At 38.1% G+C, this 25,194-nt stretch overlaps 1 protein-coding gene across 2 annotated transcripts in view; it reads right to left on the bottom strand.

Annotated features, from left to right (window-relative positions):
- Positions 1-1,606: 1,606 nt before the first annotated feature.
- The window catches only part of HACL1 (2-hydroxyacyl-CoA lyase 1), a 32,490-nt gene continuing 8,902 nt past the window's right edge, over positions 1,607-25,194 (bottom strand). For both annotated transcript variants that reach the window (XM_045857128.1, XM_045857129.1), the window contains 12 exons: positions 25,106-25,183; positions 23,721-23,815; positions 22,011-22,123; positions 19,117-19,252; positions 15,323-15,428; positions 13,646-13,729; positions 11,886-11,987; positions 9,922-10,076; positions 9,336-9,494; positions 7,563-7,670; positions 4,858-5,044; positions 1,607-1,966 (listed from right to left, as the gene is read on the bottom strand). In XM_045857128.1, the coding sequence (XP_045713084.1) occupies positions 1,934-1,966; positions 4,858-5,044; positions 7,563-7,670; positions 9,336-9,494; positions 9,922-10,076; positions 11,886-11,987; positions 13,646-13,729; positions 15,323-15,428; positions 19,117-19,252; positions 22,011-22,123; positions 23,721-23,815; positions 25,106-25,183 (1,356 nt within the window). In that variant the 3' untranslated portion in view covers positions 1,607-1,933. The remainder of the gene's footprint in view (positions 1,967-4,857; positions 5,045-7,562; positions 7,671-9,335; positions 9,495-9,921; positions 10,077-11,885; positions 11,988-13,645; positions 13,730-15,322; positions 15,429-19,116; positions 19,253-22,010; positions 22,124-23,720; positions 23,816-25,105; positions 25,184-25,194) is intronic.

Here is a 25,194-nt window from a genome sequence, read left to right as displayed (position 1 = left end):
AGAACCCACACACAGACTCACCTACTCAGACTCACTTCCTCTGAGCTCCAGCACCAGGGTAGCAGCTTAAAAGGCACCAGGGCATTCAGGGAGAAAATGAAGTGTCTGGCATCAGGGCGAGCAAAGGCCATTGCTCCTTTGCAAAACCCTCCCCCAACAGAGACAGTAGACTGATGCCATATCTGGTAGTCCATCAGCCTGGCTAACACAGTTTGACTCACCTTGGAGAACCCCAAGGGCTCTGTGGAGCGGGCCCCTGCACAGCTGATCCTCCACCGTGGGAGGAGGTTGGTAGGCAGTGGGTACAGCCAGTCCTTGCAGCTGACTGACCTGGGTAAATCCCTCCAATTGATCTGCCAACAGCAAACAAGGCTCAAATGCAATAGGAGAGTTTATTCAGCACACACAAAGGGTGCACCTGGAGTACTCAGCTTGGGTGATAAAGGAAGCTGTGCCACTGGATCCTACAGGACACCTACTATATTAGGACACACTATCAAGATACAGAGCCAAAGCAGTTCTACCTAATACATAGACACAGGGAGGCTGCCGAAACGAGGAGACAAAGAAACATGGCCCAAATGAAAGAACCAATCAAAACTCCAGAAAAAGAGCTAAACAAAATGAAGATAAGCAATCTAATAGATGGAGTTCAAAACACTGGTTATATGGATGCTCAAGGAGCCTTGGCCAGTGTGGCTCAGTGGATTGAGTGCCAGTCTGCAAATCAAAGGACCGCTGCTTTGATTCCCAGTCAGGGCACATGCCTGGGTTGTGGGCCAGCTCCCCAGTAGGGGGTGCATGAAAGGCAACCACACATTGATGTTTCTCTCCTTCTCTTTCTCCCTCCCTTCTCTCTAAAAATAAATATTTTTTAAAAAGTGCTCAAGGAACTTAGTGAGGACCACAGCAGCATAAAAAAGATCCAGTTAGAAACAAATCATTCACTAATTGACACACAGAACATTCTACATGGAAAAAAGAGCAGAGTAGATGAAGCTGAGAATCAAATCAATGATGTGGAACATAAGGAAGCAAAAAACACCAATCAGAACAGGAAGAAAAAATAATCCAAAAAAATGAGGATAGTGTAAGCAGCCTTTGGGACAACTTCAAGATGTCCAAATTCGCATCACAAAGGTGCCAGAAGGAGAAGAGAAAAGAGCAAGAAATTGGAGCTCTGAAAAAATAGTGAGAGAAAACTTTCCTAATTTGGTGAAGGAAGTAGACATGCAAGTCCAGGAAGCACAGAGTCCCAAACAAGATGGATGCAAAGAGGCCCACTCCAAGACACATCATAATTAAAATGCCAAAGGCTAAAGATAAAGGGAGAATCTTACAAGCAGCAAGAGAAAAGAAGTTAGTTACCAGATGGTTGCCAGATGGGACATGGGTGCAGGAGAATGGATGAAGAGGTGAGGGGATTAAGAAGTACAAGTAAGTAGTTACAGAATAGCCATGGGGATGTAAAGTACACTATAGGAAATGGAGTAGCCAAAGAATTTATACACATGACCCATGGACATGAACAATTGTGGGGGGATTGCCTGAGGGAGTGTGGGGTGCTGGGTAAAGCAGGGCAAAGGGGAAAAAACTACAACTGTAATAGCATAATCAATAAAATGTAATTTTAATAAAAATAAAAGATGTGACTTTAAGAATATATTTTTTAAAAGAATGCTGATGTTAACTCAGTGCTTAAGGAGTTATAGTGCTATTATTTAATAAACATCTTTCTCTTCTTCTGTAAATGATTATTTCTGTGGTTGAGTACTGGTAACTTTTCTGTTTTTACTCAATTATTATATAATGTCATTTAGAAATGTTATTTATTTTTCTTTGTACAACAATTTTAACATTATCGTTATTTTGCTGTGAAGAAAAATCCATCCTATAGGAGAGAAAATTCAAGAGCACTTATTGGCATTTTTATTTACATATTAGAGCGGGTCAGCCAGTGAAAATCCTAGAAAAAGAAAAGAGAACAAACATTCAGTTAAAAGAAATAATTGTCTCAAACTACATCCTCAGTGTTTTGCTTGCTCTAGAATGTCAAAGTCCCATTACGACCACATCTACCACATTGGTGGTAAATAAGGTTTGTTTTTGGCCCAGTGCTTCACCCAAAAAGGAGCTAAAAAAATCCATAGTGAGCCTTTCTGTCCTTTCCCATTAAGAGAGTCTGAAAGAAACAGAAGTACACTCAAAAGAAGAGAGGAGATGGAGGAGACCCAAAAGGGATCAAGTCCCGGGTCTAAGAAGAACCTGGGTAGGAAGAGCAAAAAGCCTTTCCCAGGACTAATACCTTTCCACACATGTGGCTTGGACATGGGTGACTACAGATTAGGTTCTCCTGGTATGAGAGCCCACACTGTGAATCAATGACCAACAGTGAAGGGACAGAGACAATCAATGAAAATCAACAATCTGGGCACTATCACGTATGAAGTTTTACTGGAATGAAGATACGTAATATCAAATAGGTAGATGCAAGAAATAGAAGAATAATCCTTATGGAATTATAAAATAATAAATAAAGCTGTATTTCTCCAGGAGTACCCCCCAAAATTCATTGAGAACCACTAACAAAATACAATAATGAAAACCATATAGTACAATAAAAGGTATGTGAATGGCTTTGGGGCCATATTTAAGTAAAATAAAGGTTACTTGCGCACAAGCACTGGGATACCTTGACAGTCTGATCTGATAACCAAGCTGGCTTACTTGGTGGTTAAGTTAGCCAACTAAGTGGCTGGCAGCTTGGTAGCTACTAAGCAGCTAACAGGTGGCTAGTGCACACAGAGTGGGTACGGGGGACGGAGACACGATTCACGGTGCATGCAGCTCGGAGTGGGGCAGGGCGAGATTTCACCACACTACTCAAATGCTGCACAATTTAAAACTTACGAACTGTTTATTTCTGAAATTCCCCATTTAATATTTTCAGATCACAGTTGGCCATGGGTAACTGAAACCACGGAAAGGAAAACTTTAGCTAAGGATAGATAGCCTACTGTACTAACTTCGGGCTTTGATCCTCTTTTTCCAGTTCAATGCTTTTTCTTTTTTCCCAAGGTGGGCATCTGTTGCTATGAAGTTCCCTCTTAGAACTACTTTTCCTGCATCCCATAAGTTTTGTTACGTTGTGTTTCCATTTTCATTTGTCTTAAGGTATTTAAAAAATTTTTTGATTTCTTCTTTGACCCATTAGTGGTTCAGTTGCATACTGTCTTGTCTCCACATATTTGTGAATTTTCTAGCTTTCTTCTTGTAATTGATTTGTAGTTTCAGACCAGTGTGGTTAGAAAAGATGCTTGGCATGATTTCAGTCTTCTTAAATTTATGAAGACTTCTTTTGTGACCTAAGAAATGATCTATCCTGAAGAATGTCCCATGTACATTTAGGGAGAATGTGTGTTGTGTTGTTTTTGGATTAAATATTCTATATGTATCTGTGAAGTCCATCTGGTCTAACACGTCACTGAAGGCCATGTTTCTTTATTGATTGTCCGTCTGGATGATCTAGCCATTGATTTAGGTGGGGTATAAAAGTTCCCTACTATTATTGTATTGCCTTCCATTCCCCCCTTTAGGTTTGTTAATATTAGCTTTATATACTTAGGTTCTCCAATGTTGGATGCATAAATATTTACAAATGATATATCCTACTGTTGGACTGAACCCTTTATCATTATGTAATGCCTTTGTTTTTATTACAGCTTTTGTTTTAAAGTCTATTTTGTGTAATGTAAGCATAGCTCCTCCAACTTTCTGTTGGATTCCATTTGCATGGAGTACCTTTTTCTCTCTGTCCCCTTCCAGTCTGTGTGTGTCCTCACACATGAGGTAGGCAGCATATGGACGTGCCTGGCTTTTTCATCCATCTAGTCACTGTCTTTAGGCTGGAGAATTTAGTCCATTTACATTTAAAGTAACTACCAATAGGTATGTATTTTTGCTGCTTTGTTAACTGTTTTCTAGCTGTTTTATGTTCCCAATCTCTTCCTTTTGCCCAAGTCTCAGAATTTCAGTAGAATTATATATATATATAATAGGTTCTAAATGAATTTATTTTCATTTCATTGGTGTTCCAAGTGTCCATTTGCCCATTTGTCCACTGTCTTGTTCAAAAAGATCTCACAGTAGATATATGTATAAAGAACCAAGACAAAAACTAGATGAAAAAATTATCTGCTCTGAAAACAATGGCTGATGCACAATGTGGAAGAATGCAGGACAGGTATATAATAAGAGAGGGCAAGTGGCAGGACCAGGATCAGAGGACAAAACTAAGCATGAAACACAGCTTACTCTGGGATGGAAGAGGATCACGCCACACATTTTGCTTTAGAGGCCAAAGTAACTAATTTTGAATGTGGTTGCACAAATCGTCCTATTAGTGTCACCTGCCCCTGTACCTCCTTCACTCTGTCAGCGGGCTGGCCTTGTCCCAGTTCCTCAGACTCACCATGCTCCCTCCCGCCACAGCCTTTACACATCTCTGCCCCTACCTCTTTGCTGAGTTTGCCCCTGCTTATCCTTTGGATCTCAGTTTCAGCATCACTTCCTCTGAGGAGCCTTCTCTGTGGTCACCATAAGTTGGATTCCTTTGCTGTACACTCATTCAGAACTGGGTTCCCTTCCTTTCCTCTGCCTCACTCTGTCGTAACACACTCAGCTGTGAGGTGACTCGTCTGTCCCTCTCTTCTGCTGCCCCGTTAGCTCCATGAAGTGAAGCTGAACCTGGTTTTGCTCACCATGCTATTCTAACACATATCTCAACAAATACTCATTAAAAAATAAATAAAACTGCCAAACTCTCTAATAACAGGGAGTTCTACTAATTGCATTTACCTGGGATTTCCGAGTGCCTTGTGGATCAATCATGATGTTGATAAGAGACGGTTTAGCTATTTCCATCAGGCTTTGCTTCAGGGATTCTCGGAGTTCTTCTGGTGTTTGTACAAAATACCCTTTGCCTCCAAATGCAGTCATAACCTGCTCGTAATGTGCATTTGGCAGAAGACACATTGGAGGGACCCTGAAAAAGCAGATCACAGTAAATAGGGGAAAAAAAATCATATCGTTCTGACATAGTTTGTGCAAAAATGTAAGCTAAACCGAAAGGCATACTTTCATATCCAACACTTACACTGAGATGCCAGTAGACTAAAACTGTCCATAATTTTACACTGTCTATCCAGCAAAGTCAAATATAACTTTTTTGTGATAGAAAAGTTTTATATTTGTGCTGTCCAATATAATAGCCACTAGGAACCTTTGCTGTGAGCACTTGAAATGTGACTAGATAAAAGAAACTGAAGTTTCTGTTTTGCTGTTGTTTTTGTGGGTTTTTTTTAATCAAAATTTAGCTGGCATACTATATTATATTAGGTGCAGGCATGCAAGATAGTGATCTGTCATTTAATATACCGTATGATGTGACTGCCATACTACTAGTAACCACCTATTACTGTGCAAAGTTATTACAATATTACTGACCGTAGTCCCTGTGCTATACTCAACATCCCAGTGGCTATAAATACATACAATGAATATAATATTTATTATAAAATAAGTAATATTTTATAACTGGAAGTTTGTACCTCTTAATTCACCTTTATACCCATCCCCCTTTCTCCCTTCCCACAGGAAACCATCAGTTTATTCTCTGTATCTGAGTCGGTTTATGTTTTTTGTGTTCATTTGTTTTTTTAGACTCTACATATAAGTAAAATCATATGGTATCTGTCTCTGTCTGATTTATTTCACTTAGTGTAATATGTCCCTCTATGTCCATGTCATTGAAAATGGCAAGATTTCATTCCTTTTTATTACTGAGTAACATTCCATTGTATATAATATACCTTACATCTTTATCCATTCATCTATCAATGAACACCTAAGTTGCTTCCATATCTTGGCTATTGTAAATAATGCTGTAATGAACACAGAGGTGCATGTATCTTTTTAAATTGTTGTTTAAGTTTTCTTCTGATAAATACCCAGAAATGGAGTTGCTGGTCATTTGGTAGGTCTATATTTCATTTTTTTGAGGAACCTCCATACTGTACTCCATAGTAACTATACCAATTTAAAATGCTACCAACAGTGCATAAGGGTTCCCTTTTCTCTACAGCCCTGATGAAATTTTTTGTTGACTTTTTGATAATAGTCTTTCTGACAAGTTTGAGGTAGTATCTCATTGAGGTTTTAATTTTCATTTCCCTAATGATTAGTGATGGTGAACATATTTTCATAAATCTGTTGACTACTTATATGTCTTCTTTGGAGAAATATCCATCCAGGTCCTAGGCTCATTTTTTAATCAGACTGTTTATTTGACTTATGTTGAGTTGTATGATTTCCTTATATATTTTGAATATTAACCCCCTATCTTTTCTTTTTTGTTGATGGTTTCCTTTTCTGTGCAGAAGATTTTTAGTTTGACATAGTCCCATTTGCTTATTTTTGCTTTTGTGGCCTTTGTCCAAGGTGACCTATCCAAACAGATATGGGTAACATCAGTGTCAAAGAGTTTACTATCCATAGTTTCTTCTACAAGTTTATGGTTTTAGGTCTTACATTTAAGTCATGAACCCATTTTGACTTTAGGTTTGCACATGGTGTAAGAAAGTGGTCCAGTTTTCCCAACGCCATTTATTGAAGAGACTGTCATTTTCTCTCTGTGTATTCTTGCCTCCTTTGTTGTAGATTAATTGACCACATTAGTGAGGCTTCATTTCTGGGCTCTCTGGAACTAAATTTTTAATTTAATTTAAATAGCCACATGGGGCTAGTGGCTACTCTACTAACTGGCACAGGCTAATCATCAACTATTATGAAGCCAAAAGAAAAAAGGAAAAAAGGAATGGTTACTGCAAAATAGCAGATAAGAAAACAACAGATGAAGTCAGTAAGGCACAGCGAGCACACCCCCACCCTGCACTGCCTCCCTAGGCTGACTCACAGATCCACACCCCACCGCCAGCTACAGCACTGTCTCAGTTTGGCTGTGCCACCAGATGATCAAGATTTAGCTAAGTGATGAAAGGAAGGGAGACTTCTGGATGTAACCATACATATTTCTACATGGTGTATTCAGGGCACTGTGCAATAAGCTCTATATTTAATTAATAAGGCTTAGGTATCAAGCCTTTGTCTGAGTCTTCAGTGGCCTCTAGTCATAAACCATTTACTGGAGTGCCCAATCATGGGTGGCTGTGCAGAGGGAAACCATGCAGGCAGGGTCCCTACCTCAGAGGGGCTGACAACATAAACAAGCAATACTCACAGCATGGAAGCACATTCCAACACAGCAGACTTTTAAGACAGAGTAAAAGAGATGAGAGAGCCCTGGCCAGGTAGCTCAGCTGGTTTGAGCATTGTCCCTATACGCTAAGGTTGTAGGTTCGATCTCTGGTCAGGGCACATATAAGAAGCAACCAAATGAATGCATAAATAAGTGGAACAACAAAAATCAATGTTTTTCTCTCAAATTAATAAGTTACAAAATTAAAACAGATGAAAGTAAATATGCATTGTTCTAGGTTACTTACACAGTAGCAGCATCTCCAAATTTTAACATTTCCTTCCAACTGTCTCTATCAATACCTTGGTAAATTCCATTATTATTCACCACCAAAAGTGTAATTGGCAAGTTGTACCTAAAATTGACAGCAAAATATAAAGGAAATAATTCTTCATCCTAAAGCAATTTATTTTCCTCAAGCTGAAATTTTAACTTAAAAATGGATAGTTTTTATAAACACTTTTATAACTCTATCCTAATAAAAGAATATCAAAATAATAAATGAATGTCAAATCATTAACAGAAACATTATGGAGTAGTACAAAGGTGGCAAGAGTAGGGGTAGATAGACCTGGTTCTACTACTATGCAACTATGACCCTTGGGCAAATCACTGAGCTTTTCCGAACCTTGGTTTTCATAGACCCAGGTGTTAATAAGAATGACATCTTCCATACTTGATACCCTCTGAAGCACCAGCACTTCTAGGTGGTGCCCAGGAGTGCTGTCTGAACGGTGTCTTTTTATTTATTGAATTCCTCATAGACAGCCCACACTTGCTAGATGCTTTGGGAGGTACACAAGTGACTAGTGTACACTCTCTCCTCTCAGATCACTTTACCCATAATGAGAAAAACATTATATGAGGTAATAATTAGAAAAAATAGAGAATTTAACAATGTGCTAAACAGGATGATAAAGACCAAAAAAAAAAAAAAAGGCTGATTAAACTTTATAAATGACTGACAAAAGAATATGGGCTTTATTTTCTGCAAACATAATTTTTGAGATCAGTATGTACAAATATTGAGTTATTATGTTGTACACTTGAAACTAATGTAACATTACATGTCAATTATTCCTCAATAAAAAAATGTTTTTAATAAAAAAATAATTTCTGAGATGAGGTGCAGAAACCAAACCAAACTGCACACCGTTAGGTCACAGGACTGTGGTGACTACTCGTTCCCCGTGCTGAAACGGAAGGGCTCCCCTTCGCTCCCTGGAAGGCTGACTCCCCCAGAAATCGTCTCTCAGGTGTATATTACGTGGTCGTCAGGTAACAGGCATGCACTTTCCCTCTGATTTGAAAAGTTTTATATGCCAACACTTTCAAAGGCCGAAAACACGGTTTACAAAACCCCTAATAGGAGCCCTGGCTAAGGAGAGAACTGTTTTCCTAGTATGAAAAAGTGGGGAGAAAAAAAATCCCCATACTTCTCTACTAGGATGTACAACTAATGAGTTTCTCCACAAATCCTCACAACGATAAAAAACCATCTGAATAGCTCACTTTGCTGATCAGTCACCTCGAGCTTTACCTAGAACATCTCAGTTGTTCCTCACAACTGTCCCCTCAGGCAGGACTTATTACTACTCCTGTCCCTATTTGAGAGGAGACTGGAGCTTGGTGAAATGACTAAACCCAGGTCACTTAGCTCTGCAGTGGTCAAGCCAGTATTTTAATTCAGGCCATGTGACCCAGAAACTACGCTTTTAAGCACCAAGTTCTGCTGTCTCCCTGCAGAAAACAAGCTTTTCTCAGACAAAACTTGTTTTCAGCGACCTCAAAAGCATACCCACAGTTCTGCAGGACTCTGCCATGCAGCAAAGAGTTCATAGTCTGCTGTCCTGGATGAGAAAGACCCTGAACTTGTTTAGACTAGTATCTATGCAGTGCTGCGCACTGGGCACCTGGAGTGTGACAAATGCTGGATAAGCATTCGTTAGGCAAGTGGGTCTTGTGTATAATTTTTCCTATTTTGGAGAAAGAAATGCTCTGATTCAGGGTGCTTTTTTACCTGCAGATGGTTTCCACTTCCATGCCAGAAAACCCGAACGCACTGTCTCCTTCCACACAGATGACCCGCTGTCCTGGGTTTCTATCTTTAGCCACCATGGCAGCTGCAATGGCAAACCCCAAACCGACTCCCATCGTTCCAAAACTACCAGCATCAAGCCTATGGGAGAATAAAGCTAAAATGAAACCCTCTGGGGCGAGTCACAGATGGTGGGGTTGGCATAAATCTAGACAGAGTCACATGGTTCATGGAAAAATAGAGAACAGCAAAAACATTCTCTTCCATATACAGTTTTAGACTGTAAGGAACTATTTGTCAAAGATAAGCAGAATGAGAGAAAAAATTAGCTCATGATTGCTTGTAAGACTGAATATATATTTAGAACACTGATCATTTAAATTATCACATGATCTTGAGGGCATACAAGCACAAAATCTCCATAGGACCTCACTTAAGAATACTTTTACGAACTATGTCCTTATACACTAGATATTTATAATTCTCAAATGTTTTCTTAATCTCCATTATTGTAGTTTCAAATTTAACACATTATAATTCATTATAATTTCTTCTTTGGAAGCTTCACCTGTGACGAGGAAGGTAATTCTGAAGCACAGTGCGTCCAATATCCATAGTATTTGCACCTTCACTTACGACAATACAATCTCTGGGTAGTTGTTCTTGAACATGGTAGAATGCTGTGTAATAATTCATAGGCAGTGATTTTTTGGAAGCTAATTCCTAAAATATTAGAGATAAATATAATCACATTAGATCAAGATAGGAAAACACATACTCCCAATAAGCTACTATCAAACTTAACTTGGAAACAGGTTAACAGCTGCAAGCTAAGAGGTTCCCAAAGGGCCACTGATGGCCACTCTGAGAAGCTAACTGATCTATGAACAGTCCTCCCGGACATGCTAAGAAAAATGGGTCCCACAGTCCCAGTTTGGGACACAATCAAATAAGCCAGGGAATGTCCCCCTTTCTGGAGAGCCACAAGGCACATTAACATATTAAAGACTAAGAAGTCCTATAGGAAAGATAACTGGAAACACTGGGCTAAAGTCAGGGTTTGAGAACCTCTGGTTCCTCCTCACTTGCACTGGAGGGTAAAGGGCATCTGCTTCCCCCACTATTCTTAAGAGTCTCGGAGCTGAGAGAAAGCCACGGAGTGGGTGGGGGAGGGTACCAGCACTGTCTCTTCACCTGTGCTGCTGGGGCCCAGTGGAGATTACACCCAAGAAGGACGAGGGACCCTGCTACACTCCTGCATCAGAGAAGAGAGGCAACTTCCTTCCATCTTAAACTAAGGGGATTCCTAGGGAACAGAAGGAATTAGTCATGATGCCACTAAGGAAGTAGAAGACTGGCTCTTGACAGGAGAAATAGCCACTGGTTAAAATTCAAATGAAAGATAGAATCACATGTAATCATTTCTGCTTGTTTTAAAAGTGAGATGACTGATATGTTAGGAAACAATATGAGCAGAGCTCAAATTTCATAGAAAACTACACCCAGCTGAACCAAGATGCATAGAAATGCACAAAACGGTAAAAAAAAATCAGCAACAACCCTTCTTACAAAGAGAAAACACGACCTATACACAAAGACTTTAAACAGAAAACACAAATCCTGCGGAGTGGCTCATTTTAGTGCCAGCAGCAGGTGGCTTGGGTGATTTCACACGTAACGATCTCCGAAGCCTTCTGCTATCAGGAGAAGCCACAAGTGCAGATGAGGAAGTGACAAAAGAATTTCTAGGAAAAACTGAAACTGAATTAAGAAGGCTTTACATGTTCTCATAAATAAATAAATCAATAAATAAGAGGTGTGGATGTGTTAATTAACTGGTTGGCGGAATCCCTTCATAACGTATATGCATATTACATTACCATGGTGTACCTTTAAATATCTCACAATTTTATATGTCAGTCAAACTCAGTAAAGCTGAAATTTAAAAAAAAAGAAAAAGGAGCCTATATATTAGGTAAAAATTTCAATTTTGATAAAACACCTATTACAAATGCATGCCTCGAAGGACTTACATCTTAAACACACAAAAACAGGCCCCCAAACGCCCCAGGATTCAGGGCTCCAGAAGACCTTCACTGTACTTTGGCATTAAGGTCAAACTGAGCTCAGTAGCTACACTGATCCCCACAGGCTCTCGCAGCTGTCCAGCTGTCAGTCCAATGTCAGACCAGCCTCCTCCCACCACAGCAGCTCACAGCTGGAACGCTCCCGATGTCCACGTCCACAAGAAACTTCAGGTCTTTTTCAAGGGGAAGTGCCATATGTATTATGATAAGTAAATAAATGTATATATTTATATATATGAATGGAAGATTTTTCCATCATTTTTATTAGGTTCCTATCTTCGTGTTCCACCAAGTTTTCAGAGCTGTGCCCACAGCCCTTCCCCCCAGTGAGCCCAGGGGTTTTAGTGCATGGTGTCACATGGCACGGTGGTCTTCAGGAGCGCCGGTGCCATGTAATGAGAGGCCTGAACCGCTCTCGAGCTCCAGTGGGTCCAGTGTCAGTTACCTGGGACGCAGCTTTATTGCTCTTCATTTTTTCTCTCAGAGTTTTCCACCAGTTACTCTCTGGAGGATACTGCCACGGTGCTTTATCAAATTGTTCTAAAAGCTAAAAACAACAATAACAACAACAACAAAAACACACACACTTTTTTCCTTTCCTTCTTGAAAATAAACTTAAATCATGCCAACATAAAAATCTCTTCTTAAAGGCAATACTGCTGTACTACCCTGTTCTTCACTTCACTCCTCCTTGTTCTCCCTCTTGGCAGGAAATGGCCAACAGAAGGTAAAACAGGCAATGTGGGAAGCTTGTGTTTGGGTCAGTGTAGACTCCTGCCAGAGGCTGGGATTCCCACAGGCATGGTGAAGCGCCACCTGCCCCACGCCCCCGCACTGGCTGGGACTATTAGGCCCTGCTCAGGTCTTGGGCACCAGAAGGAAAGTCACCCCCTCCAGAGCCCTTCCAGGAAGGCTGACAGCCCGATACCTAGGGACTCCAATAATACAGGCCAAATGCTCCAGGGAGTTTACTATCTGTTTGGGGACTGCATCCCGATATTGTATAATCATGATAACACTACCAACTTGTATCCAAAATCAAGTGATAAATGTGACTATATTTTATCTTCTGTCACAGTGAAACGTATAAATTGTGTGAAAATAATAAGAATCAGAACAAGTCACTGACAGTTTTGAAGAGTAAAAATCTCTTTATTGCTAAAGAAATAATAAGTTAGATTTTTAGTGCCTCTGGAAGCTGTATTATAAATTTTCACATAGCTGAATCCTACTTAATAAATGACTGTTTGTCTACTGAATGCCTTTAAATTTTTAATCTCCTTCCAAAAATGCTTAACCTGCTCACATAGTATGATCTATATAAAAGAAGTTGGATTTACCGAGTTCCAAAGTTATATTTAAGAATAGCTTTCCATTGGGTTCCTCAAAGGTTAAAAATAGAACTGCCTATGACCCAGGGATTCCATTTCTGGGTACATATCCAAAGTCCAAAACACTAATTTGAAAGAATATATGCAACCCTCTGTTCATTGCGGCATTATTTATCTTAATACAACAGCCAAGATATGGAAGCAACCCAACTGCCTATCAGTAGACAAGTGGATAATGAAGCCGAGGCACATACACACAATGGGTTACTATTGGGCTATAAAAAAGAACAAAATCTTAATACCCTTTGCGACAGCAAGGATGGACCTAGAGGGCATTACGCTACACGAAATGAGTCAGTCAGAGAAAGACAAATACCATGTGATTTCACTTACATGTGGAATCTAAAGAACAGTATAAACAAACAAAACAGAAACCAACTCATAAACACTTAGAACACACTGACAGTTGCCAGAGTTGGGAGGGCGGAACCTCGGGGGACTGGGTGGAAAATGTAAAGGGACCGAGAAGCCCACATGGGAATAGTCGTGGGGATGTGAAGTACAGCATAAGAACAACAGTCAATAATATTATAGTAACTACGGATGGGGCCATGTGGACACTGAAAATACCAAGTGAACAGTTTGTAAAGTACATGACTGCATAAGCACTACACTGTGCACCTGAAACTGATACAAAATAATACTGAATGTCAACAGTAGCTGAAAAAACAAAAAAAATCTTTCCACCCTAAACGTTGTTTAAAACAGGTATTATCAGACCTGTGATGAAGTGAATCAAGATTGAAACGTTTTAAAGAACTGACTTCTCTGAAGACCAATCCACATAAATTAAAACCCAGGCAAAAGCTCTTACTTGTTTAGTGACAGCATTGATGTCTCCTAGCAAAGTCACAGCAGGTTTTACATTATTCCCCAATTCTTCGGCACAGATATCAACCTAAAGAAGAGACAAGACTGAAGATCAAGCCATGTTTATTCTTAAATTCTTTACAAAGTCAATGAAGGCTGAATAAAAGCATTATGCATATAGGGATGGGCAAAAGTAGGTACGAACTCTGTGCCAAGTGTGCTTGAGTATAGTAAGCAGATGACAAGAATGTGAATAATGAAGGCCAGCCATCTGAGCACTTATGAGATTGTGCCCAAGTATACTGTGCCATTGTAACATTCTTTTGAGTTAATAAAGTTATTGTAATAATCACAACCTGCATCTTTTTCCGTGCCAACAAGTGTAGACCCACTTTTGCCAACCCCTGCATGTAACATGATAAAGAAGATTTGATGTTCAAGAAGTTCCTTAATAAAAGTAAAAATCCATGAGAGTATATGAGTATCATAGCTAGTACAGAAACATCATCATCTTCCCTCAATTCTACTCTGTAGAATTTTGGTATTGTTCCATCATACCCACAGGAATACATTTGACTTGATCAATTATAGTTTTTAATCTAATGAATAATTAGTTTCCACTTAATTACATTGTCCTATTTAGGGCAATTATCAAATTTTAGCACATATCAGAATCACCTGGTAGGCTCATTCAACTGTAGATTGCAGGAGTCCCCCTCAGTTTCTGATCTCAGTAGGTCTGGGGCAGGGCCCCCAAATGGGTATTTCTAACAGGATTCCCAGATGGTGCTGGTCCAGGAACCATATTTTAAGAAGCATGGCATACTTCCTGTTTACTCAGCAGCTCCATTTCTGGACGGCCGTGGGCAAGTAAAAACAGCTTCTGCCAGGAGAAGTAATCGAGCCACCCCAAAGGGGATGCCCTTGATTCTGTAGCCAAGAGGGGCAATCAAAGAGGTGGGAGCATTTTCCCGGTACAACCCAGGTCTTGCCTGTTTGTGGCTTTATTTCTCAATGGCCCAATGGACTATTAGAAGTTGACTCTTTTAAGTAAAAGGTGAATAAGGAGAAGACTGCAATTATAGCTAGAGCATAGAATGCCATGCACAACTTGTGCAGGATGAACAGGTCTGCACGCCACTCTGCAGGCAGCACTTCACACACCAGTAAGGAAACTGGCTTGTGTGTAGGGTCATAATGATAGAAAAGTCATCAAAAGGAGGTCAGAGTATATTCTAAACACTCTGTTTACTAACTAGGTAAAAGCAGCATTGTTTACAGATTTCTAACCAAAGCGTGTTTGAGAGTTTGGCTACCTAAAAGAATACCTAAATCCTTAATCCTGAATGTTTTGTTCTAATCCACCATCCTACTTAAACCTCTTTTGTCTACCTTTAAATATACTTGAACTATGAAGAAGAGGAAAATTACACTTTTCAAACTATTTAAACCTCGATTTTGAAATTTTTTCTGCTTAGAAGTGATACATTGTTTCATAGGCTTAAAAAAGCAGCTAGCTTTGGCACCTGTAATTATGTTAGACAATTTATAAAATTCTACTTTTGTAAAAGGAGAAATGGCCCTTTATAAAAGCCAAGCAGAAAGTTGAGCTGTTAATGGCTGAGAAGGAGAGCAATAAATCACAGATAGCTCTGACTTTACGTCTGTCTACTCTGAGTACCTGGATAAACTTCACATCTGGTTGGTATCTTGGAGGCAGTCCAAAATGCAATATCCAGTTTAATCTGGCACCAAATAAGACGATTACATCTGCAAATTGCAAAGCCCTATTTAAAAGAAAAAAACTAATGTAACACAAAAAGTATACATTTACTATTTGAATTATTCTAAAATTAATTTCTAAAGTATACATTTGGATAAATTGAAATAATTTGGAACTTAGTCTTCAGAATCAGCTTCTATGGTAAATTTGAACTTTCAATCTAAAATAATTTATGATGCTATTCTATTTAAATAGTAATATAAAAGATGAAATAAGTATGTTCTGGCTGGTGTGGGTCAGTGGTGAGTGCCAGCCTATGAACCAAAGGGTCATAAGTTCAATTCCCAATCAGGGCACATGCCTGGGTTGCAGGCCAGGTCCCCAGCAGGGGGCATGCGAAAGGCTGCCACACTTGATGTTTCTCTCCCTCTATTTCTCCCTCCCTTCCCCTCTCTCTAAAAATAAATACATAAAGAACTAAAAAAAAAGAAGTAGAAAAATATTACCATAGGACTATATCTATACTATATTTCATTGATTATTATTATTTAAAAAATTAATACAAGTCCACTGTGGATAATCTGGAATAAGCAGGAAAAGTATAAAGAAAAAACCAAAAGCCTCCAATTATACTTAAAACTTATAAACTATTATCAATATCCTGATGTTATTTTCATTCAGTCTATTTTTCTATGCAAGTATAGTCATACATTGTTGAGCTTATTTAATACTGTCTCATGTACTTTTGCTTATATATAAATGTTGTCTTTTGTCATTAAGTTCTTCTTAAATACGATTCAAGGCTGCCTGCTTTGCTGAACATATATATTAAATTTGTTAAACCTTTTCTCGATTGCTGGATATTCTCTTTGTTATTAGTAATACTGGGTTGAGCACCTTTATGCTAGAATCTTAATACACACTTCACATTGATTCCTAGAAGCATATATTTTTAAGATGACTAAGAGTCCGAGTTACTTTCAAAAATATTATCAGTATTGTATCTCTAATAGTTTTATTTTATAAATCTTAATATGTTTGTCAACATAATTTCTAATTTTAAAATTCTTTTTATTTTGATATCCACACTAATATTAACATAGCCACCCTTGCCACCCTTGCTTTCTTTTGTTTATCTCATATGTCTTTGCTTGTTTTTATTTTACTTTAGATGTGGTTCTCACAATGCATGTAGCTATTATTATTAGTGATCCAATCTCAATGTCTCTGCCTTTTCCCAGGAAAATTCATTACCATAATTTCTGTGGGTTGTTTTTTTCTTTTTTAACTCCTTACTTTTCTGCTTCTGGGCTGTTTCCCTTTTTCCTATTTTTTTTTTGCCACAGATGATCAGGTTTTGTCATTTTTTTTTTTTTTTGCTTTCGTCTTCTTCAGCAATATGGCCTATTTTTCACAGAAATTCAGTTACCATTTCAAATATAAACTCAAAAAAGTTATCTTCATGTAGGGTATTGGTCCTGTGCACCCAATTTAACAGATAAAAACTACAGGTAGGAGGACAGATTACTTACAGATACTCCAAAACCCTTGAAATCACTGATTCAATTAAATATAGTCTCTTGTCATCTTTTTTACACTATTAATGTCATTAATATTATCTCCTTAAAATCTGGCTGGAACAAAGATAATTTTCCGTTCAACTCAAGTTAAAGCATATTTTTATAAAAACTTAGTGTAAGAATTAATTTGGTTTCTATACTATATACACTAATATAGAAAAGATATACTCTATTAAGATAGCATTAAATGAGCAACAATTAAAGCCTGCACAGCCAACACTACAGTTTAAAAACCCTCAAAATTAATCTTGGTGCGCGCATGACAACATGAAAAACACCAAATGCCCAACGGGGGTAAACTGTGGACAGGGAAGGAAGGAATAGGGTCAGGAAAAACAGGCAGAGGGGACTAGGTAAATTGTGATTTTTTGTTTCTTAAAAATAAAATCCTAAAGCAATGACATGTTACTTAATGTTATGTTATATGTGATAAAACTGAGTGGTAGTTACATTAAATTATCCTCTCTTTTTTGTATATTGAGAATATTTCAAAATAAATTTCAAGAAATTAAATGTATATACACGTGTGTGTGTGTGTGTGTGTGTGTGTGTGTGTAGTTTAACAAGAAGTGTGTTTTAAAAATCTAAACACAGGGGACATGCAGTGCCTGCCAAGACTGGGTAGGCCTACTACAGCCTCGCCCTCCCACTGATTACAACGGAAAACTCTAGAACAAACCAGGAAAAGCAACCACCTGAGGCCCCTGAAAAGTAAACAGTAGGCAGACTGGGGGTGGAGTCAAACGCACACAAGGAGTGGGTTTCAGGGATTCCCCAGCTCCTCTATCTCCTGGATGTGTCCCAGGGCAGCCCCAGTTCCAGAACTGGAGGACAGCAAAAACCTGGCCAGAGGATGCGGAAAAGGGACCTCTGCAAGCCGAGAACACAGCGGGGAAGGCTCAGAACTTTTTTTTCTCTACCAGCCGTGCTCTGAGGGCAGCCCTGCTCTGAGAGCAGCCCTGCTGCACAGCAGCAGCACTGTGGTAGCTCCCAGGCAGCTAAAATTCCAAGAAAAACATTTTTCAGGCCAGAATAACTAACAGAATCCCACGTCATCTGAAGAGTATTGGGGAAATCCCCCTTATTTTTTACCGTTCTTTCCTTCTGCCGCTTGGCCCCAGGAAAAGGAACTCCTGGAAATCAGGAGGCGAGGGGCTACTTACTAGAGAGAAAAGAGATCCCTAATTCTGGACATGAACCAGCACATGTCTGGGGCTCACCCCTGAGCTGTGCATGTACAGACAGACCCAAAATTGCACAGCAAAGACTTTGCGACTGAGTGACCCTGGAGCCCACAGTAAGACTGAACTTGTAGTCTGGCATAACCATGCAAGCTGCTTGCTAAAGGGAAAATAAAAACAAAAATCAACTTCTACAGAAAATTCAGTATGACCTGGCATCTCACAACATAATATTCAAAATTCCAGGATTCACTCCAAAATTAATACACACAAAAAAACAGGAAAATGTGACCAATTCTCAAAAGTGTTGTTTGCTAGTTCTTTGATGACCCAGATGTTGAAATTAGTAAACAAAGACTTTCACGCTACTGTAACTTTCATAAGCTGAACAAAAATACTCTTGAAATACAAGGGAAGAAAAAGTTTGCAGCAGAGAAATAGAAACTGTAAAAGAGACAAAAAGAGTGAAAAGAATTGAACAGATATCCAGAAACCTATGAGACATTATCAAACAGTCTAACATATGTGTTATCCTAGGAGAAGGAAAAGATATTGGTGTAGAAAAAATATTTGAAGAAATAATGACTAAAATCTTTCCAAATTTGGTAAAAGACACCAATTTACAGAGTCAAGAAAATGAGAAAACACCAAAAGGATAAAAAGAAAACCATGTCCAGATACATCATAATCAAACTGCACCAAAGATAAAGATAAAACCAAAGATAAAGAAAAATCTTGACAGCGGCCACAGAAAAACATGATACACATAGCAGAGGAACAAGGATTCAAATGATTGCAAATCTCTTCGGAAACAATGAGAGTCAGCAGATAGTGGACATCTTTAAAGTGCTGAAAAGTCTGAAAAGAAACAGGTGTGCTTAAAATTACATGATGCTTTCAGAATGTCTCCTAGAGACACTAAAGTCACATAAAATTAATTAGCCTAAAATGTGCCATGTCCTTGTATTTAAAAAATCTGAATGCTACGCACCTGGATCTGGCAGCAGCTACACAATTTGGATGATTGTCAGGGACAACACCCTTCCCCATGGGGGTGGGCAAGAATGGCAATTTACACTGCTCCACCAATTTCCGGATTCCCACCTCTGCCTGGGCATAAGCAGCACCTACGAGAAATGCAAATACATGGGACTAGTCAGTTAAGTTCCAAACACTGTGATCCTTGAAACAGTTCATGTGAAATTACTTTTAAAACTTCTCAAATATTTTCCTGCTTTTACAGGACTTAAAACAAATGACTGTGGTCTTTATCTTTGGTATATAAAAATGTTTAAGGAAGCAACAGCTCTAATTTCCCCTCCAACAGTATTCTCAATTATTCTAAAGGATGTCTACCTCAAAACAAAAGTTGCATCTCACGTCGCCTGCTGCTCTCAATTACCCGTTCTCTGCTACAGTTCTGCTGAGTTGCTGCTCACAATTCCCCGAACACACCATCTGTACTGGTAGGCCCAGGTGGGCAAGGAAGGACTTGGCCCTCCCAGGGGAAGGATCTCTCTAATCTACCTAGTCATGGAAACTCTAACAAGGGCATACGTCCCTAAAGCTCTGTAGATCTCTTCATAGGCTCTACAATTCTGTGACTGCAATAGGGCTCACCCACATGAGTCACATGCTTGTTTTCACCGTGTGTGTCTGCAGAATAACCGAATGCCCATTTCAATGACAATAAACAACTCACTGTTTGAGGGATGATTTCATTTCTAATGTCAAGGCCACTATATTTCTTTTTAGCTATTTAGTTTTATACTCTTTTTCAGGGCTAGTAGAGAATTACTCCATATTCAGAATTTATAATCCTCTGCTAAATCCCAGCAAATAGCATAGCATATGTTCAGATTTAATATAATGCTCCCGCTCATAAAACTACCTTAGAAAAATCTCTTCTCACACACGTAGGGTGAAAAGTAAATGGTTCCTTTTTCTCACCCAGACAGCTTCCTTGTGTTCTCCTTCTTCCCTCAATGTCTTTGCCCACCCAGTTCTCTCTTCCCTAACTGCCTTTGTTCTCTTGGTCCACCCAGTGATCTATCAGAGATTTTCAAGGAGCAGCCTCAGAGTCCATCTCTTCTGGGGAGTCTGTCCGCACCAACAACTACGTGCAACCGCTGCTTCCCCTGAGAGTCTGCCTCGCCTCCCTGTGCACACTGCTGAACAGTATGCTGCACTGATTTGTCACCCGGTCTGTCTTCTTATAGGTTTGGGGACAATTATTTCTCTGTGTACCTCAAACACGTTTTCTATACTCCCTGCCTTGTAATCACTCCTTAAACACTGGTTAGAGGAAGAATGAAAACTCACATCCACTGAGCTCTTTCTACTTATTGTGCTATTTAATTATGACAGTATCTTGAGGCAGTTAATATCTCTTTCTTACAAGTCTGGCATTTGAAACTCAAAGCAGTTGTTGGCCAAGATCAGAGAGCTAGTACATCATATAGCTTCTTTCAACTCAGTTCTGACTTCAACTTTTTTCTGTTGTGCACAATTTCCATTGAAGCAATTGTTAGTTTTTACATAATAAGTTGGCCAAAAAAGTCCATTTAGTTTTTTTCCATAAAATAAAAGACATATTTTTCATTTTCATGAATAACTTGATTGAGTTGGATATTGTGAGTATATCAGCTATCTCCCGCTATTGGCTTCTAGCGGGTAGAGGCCAGGGGTGCTGCTAAACATCTTCCAATGCATAACACAGTCCCACCGCAAAGAATTATTTGGCCAAAATATCCATAGTACCAAGAAACTTCACAAACCACTTGTGATCCATTTGCTCAGTCACAGTGCCTTTTCCATACATTGCACAAATCTTTTTTTTCACATTTCATTTGTGTTTTTACCTTTCTTGAAATAATGAAGCATATATACTGAAAATGTGTATTTCTTTCATCTTCAAAATTAAAATATCTACACAAATATTTACCAAATTTGATAAGCTTTGTTTAAATGCATACTGGTATCACAGCTGTCATAACACAATCTAACAAAATTGTTTCAAATGAAGTTAAAGACAACTAAGCACTACTTACAGTCATTGTATGGAAAAAACTGAATGAGCTTTTTGGCCAACCCAATAGTTTCTTAGCAGTTGACAACTGACTAACATGGTCATAAATGATACATAGCTTCCTCAGTTCCAGAATACAGAATGGATACTATAATAAATTGCTGAAAGCAGTATAAACTGATACAATACCTTGGGAGAAAGCAATTTGATAATATTCACCAAAAGCCTTAAAATATGATTATTTTTTAACTTAGTTCATTTTCTTTCTGGGAATCTGCTTTATATATTAAATATGGAAAAAGCTATAAGCACAAATGTGTTTTTCACAGTTTGGCAAATTTAAATAGTTGCCAATAAAGTTTTAGTATATACCTGAGGAAACATTAAAAATTAAATTTAGGGAAAAAATTAAGACCATGAAAAAATGTTGTTATAATGTTAAATGAATTAAGTAGAATATGAAACTGTTTATTTAGTACAATCACAACATATAAAATATACATGCAAAAAGCAACAGAAAAGTACTACTTGTTAAAAATAGTTGTTTTGGATGAAGGGATTTCTTTTTAATCTTCTGGATTTTCCAAAAGTTTTTATAAATATTTTTTTATAATGGAAAAAAATTTTACTCATAAGACCAAAGAAACGCAATAGGCAGTATTTCCTTAGAAGGAAAAGAATGAGCATTCTAGAACAATTCTAGGATTTCAAAACAAATAAATAATGCTATTTGGATGAGGAGAATTCTTATTCCACTTTCAAACATTAGAGCAGATTATCACAATGGACACAACTTCTAAATAGAACCTGCATTCTTTCAAAAGCCTGGCAAGATTCGCAGTTCCACTCAATGCTACCTTTCCCAACGATGAGAAGGGGCTGCTTGGCTTTCCTGATAAGAGACGCTGCCTTGCACACGGCAGACGGTTCCGCCATGCTAACAGGAGGGGGCATGCAGCACTCCACGTACCTGGAAATAACAGAATTCTGCTGATTAAGAGAGACCCACTTTCAAAGTTTTCATTGTGAAAATACCAAATCTATAAGAGGTAGGAAAAAAGCAGTACAATAAACTCCATATACTGACCATGTAGATTCAACAACTAATATCGTTTTTTCCCATTTGCTTCACACATACACACACAACATACATGAAAATATTTTTCCTGAATCATTTTAAATTATAGGCATCAAAGACTTAAAAACTTCCAGATGCAGCTCAAAAAGATAAGACTTTCATCTATATAACCATATCTTTATCACATCTAGTAAATTAAGTTATGTACTAGTATCATCTAATAGTCAAATGAGTAATTCACTGATAGGAAATTTGAGTTAATGGCTTAACATTGTAATAGCAGTAGTTGTTGTAGTAATAGTGAAAACACACTTAAAGCTAATATTTAATACTTACTATGTGCCACTTATTCTCATTTAAATTTCAAAACAATGAGATTAGGTATTACCATTATTTCCATTTCACCGTTGGGGGAAAAAAGCCCAGAAAGTAAGTCATTTACCCAGTGACCAGGGCATGGGGCAGTGACTGGGCTGAACTAATTCATTCTGTCTCCAAAGTCCATGCTTTCAACTACCTTGCTGTGGTTCCACTTACTGGGTGAGTCAATATTTTAGTACCACAATATGCATTAGTAAAGGATATATTGAAACTGTATAGTTAAACATTTCTGGACACTGAGTCCTCAATGTTTTATTTGTTTACTCTAATTAATAAACACCGCTTACTGTTCAAAACTTGGGCACTGTAATACCAAAAAAAGGACATCTGAACGTTTATAGAATTTTTAAAGACGACTTACAGAGTTAACTTACCTCAGGCTCATTTCTCTCTCCCCCGCCCAATAATATTTTGAGTGTCATATTCAGGTATTATGTAGAATAGCTGTCCTTTTGGTCTGACTCTCCCAAAAGAAACTACTCCTTGGTATACTGAATGCACAGAAATGCCCACTTTCTCTCTGTAGTCACTAGAAGGGTACATGGTCCATGAGAGCAGGAATGTACTAAGTGGTACCCAGGGAGATGCAATAACCCAAGTACACATCCTTACCAGGGGTGACTTAGATGCCAGTGGAAAATGGCTTTTTGTTGTTTTTTTTTAATGTTTCTTACACTTACTGTTCACCTAGTGTTTATTTAAGGAATAGACATCTGGTATTGGAATATTTTTAAATCACTGAGAGACAGACTAAAATTGTTTATATTGTGTTCTAACAGTTTTTCAACAGTTTCCTCATGTTTTGGTTTATACTATAAAGACTCTAAATAACCACACTGCATTAATGAAGATGTAATATCTGTGGGTACTGAAAGAATAATATCAAATGAGGAGTTCAGGAAGCTCCAAGTATTCAATTTAGTAATTAAGCCCCAAAATAATTACTAAATAATACCACATTAATTAAGAGAAGCCCTTTGGCTAGGATTAGGTTTAATTTTAAATCATCAAAAGTTAAGACAAATGATTAACTTCTAAGCTGCTAAGCAGATTTTAAAGGTATTATAATAACACAATTAAGAAAAAATCTAGCATAACTATTACTCACTTTATAGAATTCACATTTGCCTCGAGGTTCACAAAGTCTGCAGGTATATCAACATAGCAAGCACCTGGACGGCCGTAAATACTGCTTCTTACTGCCTAAATTTATTATAAATAGAAGAAAATATTGTAAAAATCTCAATCCTTATTATAATATCCTATTCAAAAATAACTTAAAATTGTTAAATGAATAGTTCTAATTTTTCTGAACATCATTAGTTGGAGAAGTAAACAATTTTGACTAAATTTTAGGTATGCTGTATTAATTCTATATAGAGTTGACCCTTCAAACAATGTGACGGTTGGGGCACCGATCCCCCATGCAATCAAAAAGTATAACTTTGGACTCTCCCAAAACTTCACTACTAATAGCCTACTGTTAACCTTATCAGTAACATAAACAGTCAAACTGACGCATACTTTGTATGATATATGTATTATATATTGTAGTCTTCAATAAACTAAGGAAGAAAATGTTATTAGAAAAATCATAAGGAAGAGAAAATACATTTACAGTACTGTATGTATGTTTTTTTAAATATTTATTTATTTTAGACAGAGGGGAAGGGAGGGAGAAAGAAAGGGAGAGAAATATCAGTGTCTGGTTGCCTCATTCACTCCCTCTACTGGGAACCTGGCCGACACTTTGCGTCAAACCAGCAACCCTTTGGTTCCCAGGCCGGCGCTCAACCCACTGAGCCACACCAGCCAGGGCTGTACATATTTATTAAAAAAAAAATACATATGAGTGGACCTGAGCAGTTCAAACCCTTTTTGTTTAAGGGTCAACTGTATTTTAAAAGGGATTTTTGTTTAAAAGGAGACAGATAAGAAAGTAAATACTCACAGCTTTAAAATTCACATCCAATTACACTTTAGTCTTAGAAATTCACCACTAGGCTCTGCTTGCCAAGTCTTCATAACCTGTACAACCTGCTTCCTAATCCTAATGACCTGGCAGTTTTCAGCGACTGTGATATTGTAACATGTGTCAAATGATTTCTGTAACACATGGTTTTGACAAAACTCAAATGTAACATAACCCACTAAGAGACGGTCTTATATGCACTAGTATTAATTTTCAAAAATAATCTTTTGCAAAAGCATAAGAGAAAGGACACCCAGGGTTCCATCATATCTTTCTTTTCATTTTTTCCATAGTTATTAAAGTACAGGAGAAACATCTTTTTCAAAAATGACTTGTTTTATCTGGTTCTATAATTAAATATAATAGCAGTGGGTATTAAAATGTATATAGCTCTTTAACAATGTCCTTTTAAATTATCTGATTATGTTCTAAATTGCTACTCATTCATTGAGAATGAAAATGACACAGATATAAGCAACTGAGAAGAACCAGCTGATCTGGAGGATCTGTAAATACTGTACCTTTTCAATAATAGACGGAATAGCTCCTATGCTGTTCGGCCGGACAGAAAACTTGCTATATAATCTACAAGCTTCAACCTATATACAAA

The sequence above is a fragment of the Phyllostomus hastatus genome, unplaced genomic scaffold (assembly GCF_019186645.2).
Source record: "Phyllostomus hastatus isolate PE091 unplaced genomic scaffold, TTU_PhHast_1.1 phas_scaffold_129, whole genome shotgun sequence".
Classification (NCBI taxonomy): Eukaryota; Metazoa; Chordata; class Mammalia; order Chiroptera; family Phyllostomidae; genus Phyllostomus; species Phyllostomus hastatus.
The sequence above is the reverse complement of the archived record's forward strand: the minus strand, read 5'-3'. Positions and strand labels throughout refer to the sequence as shown.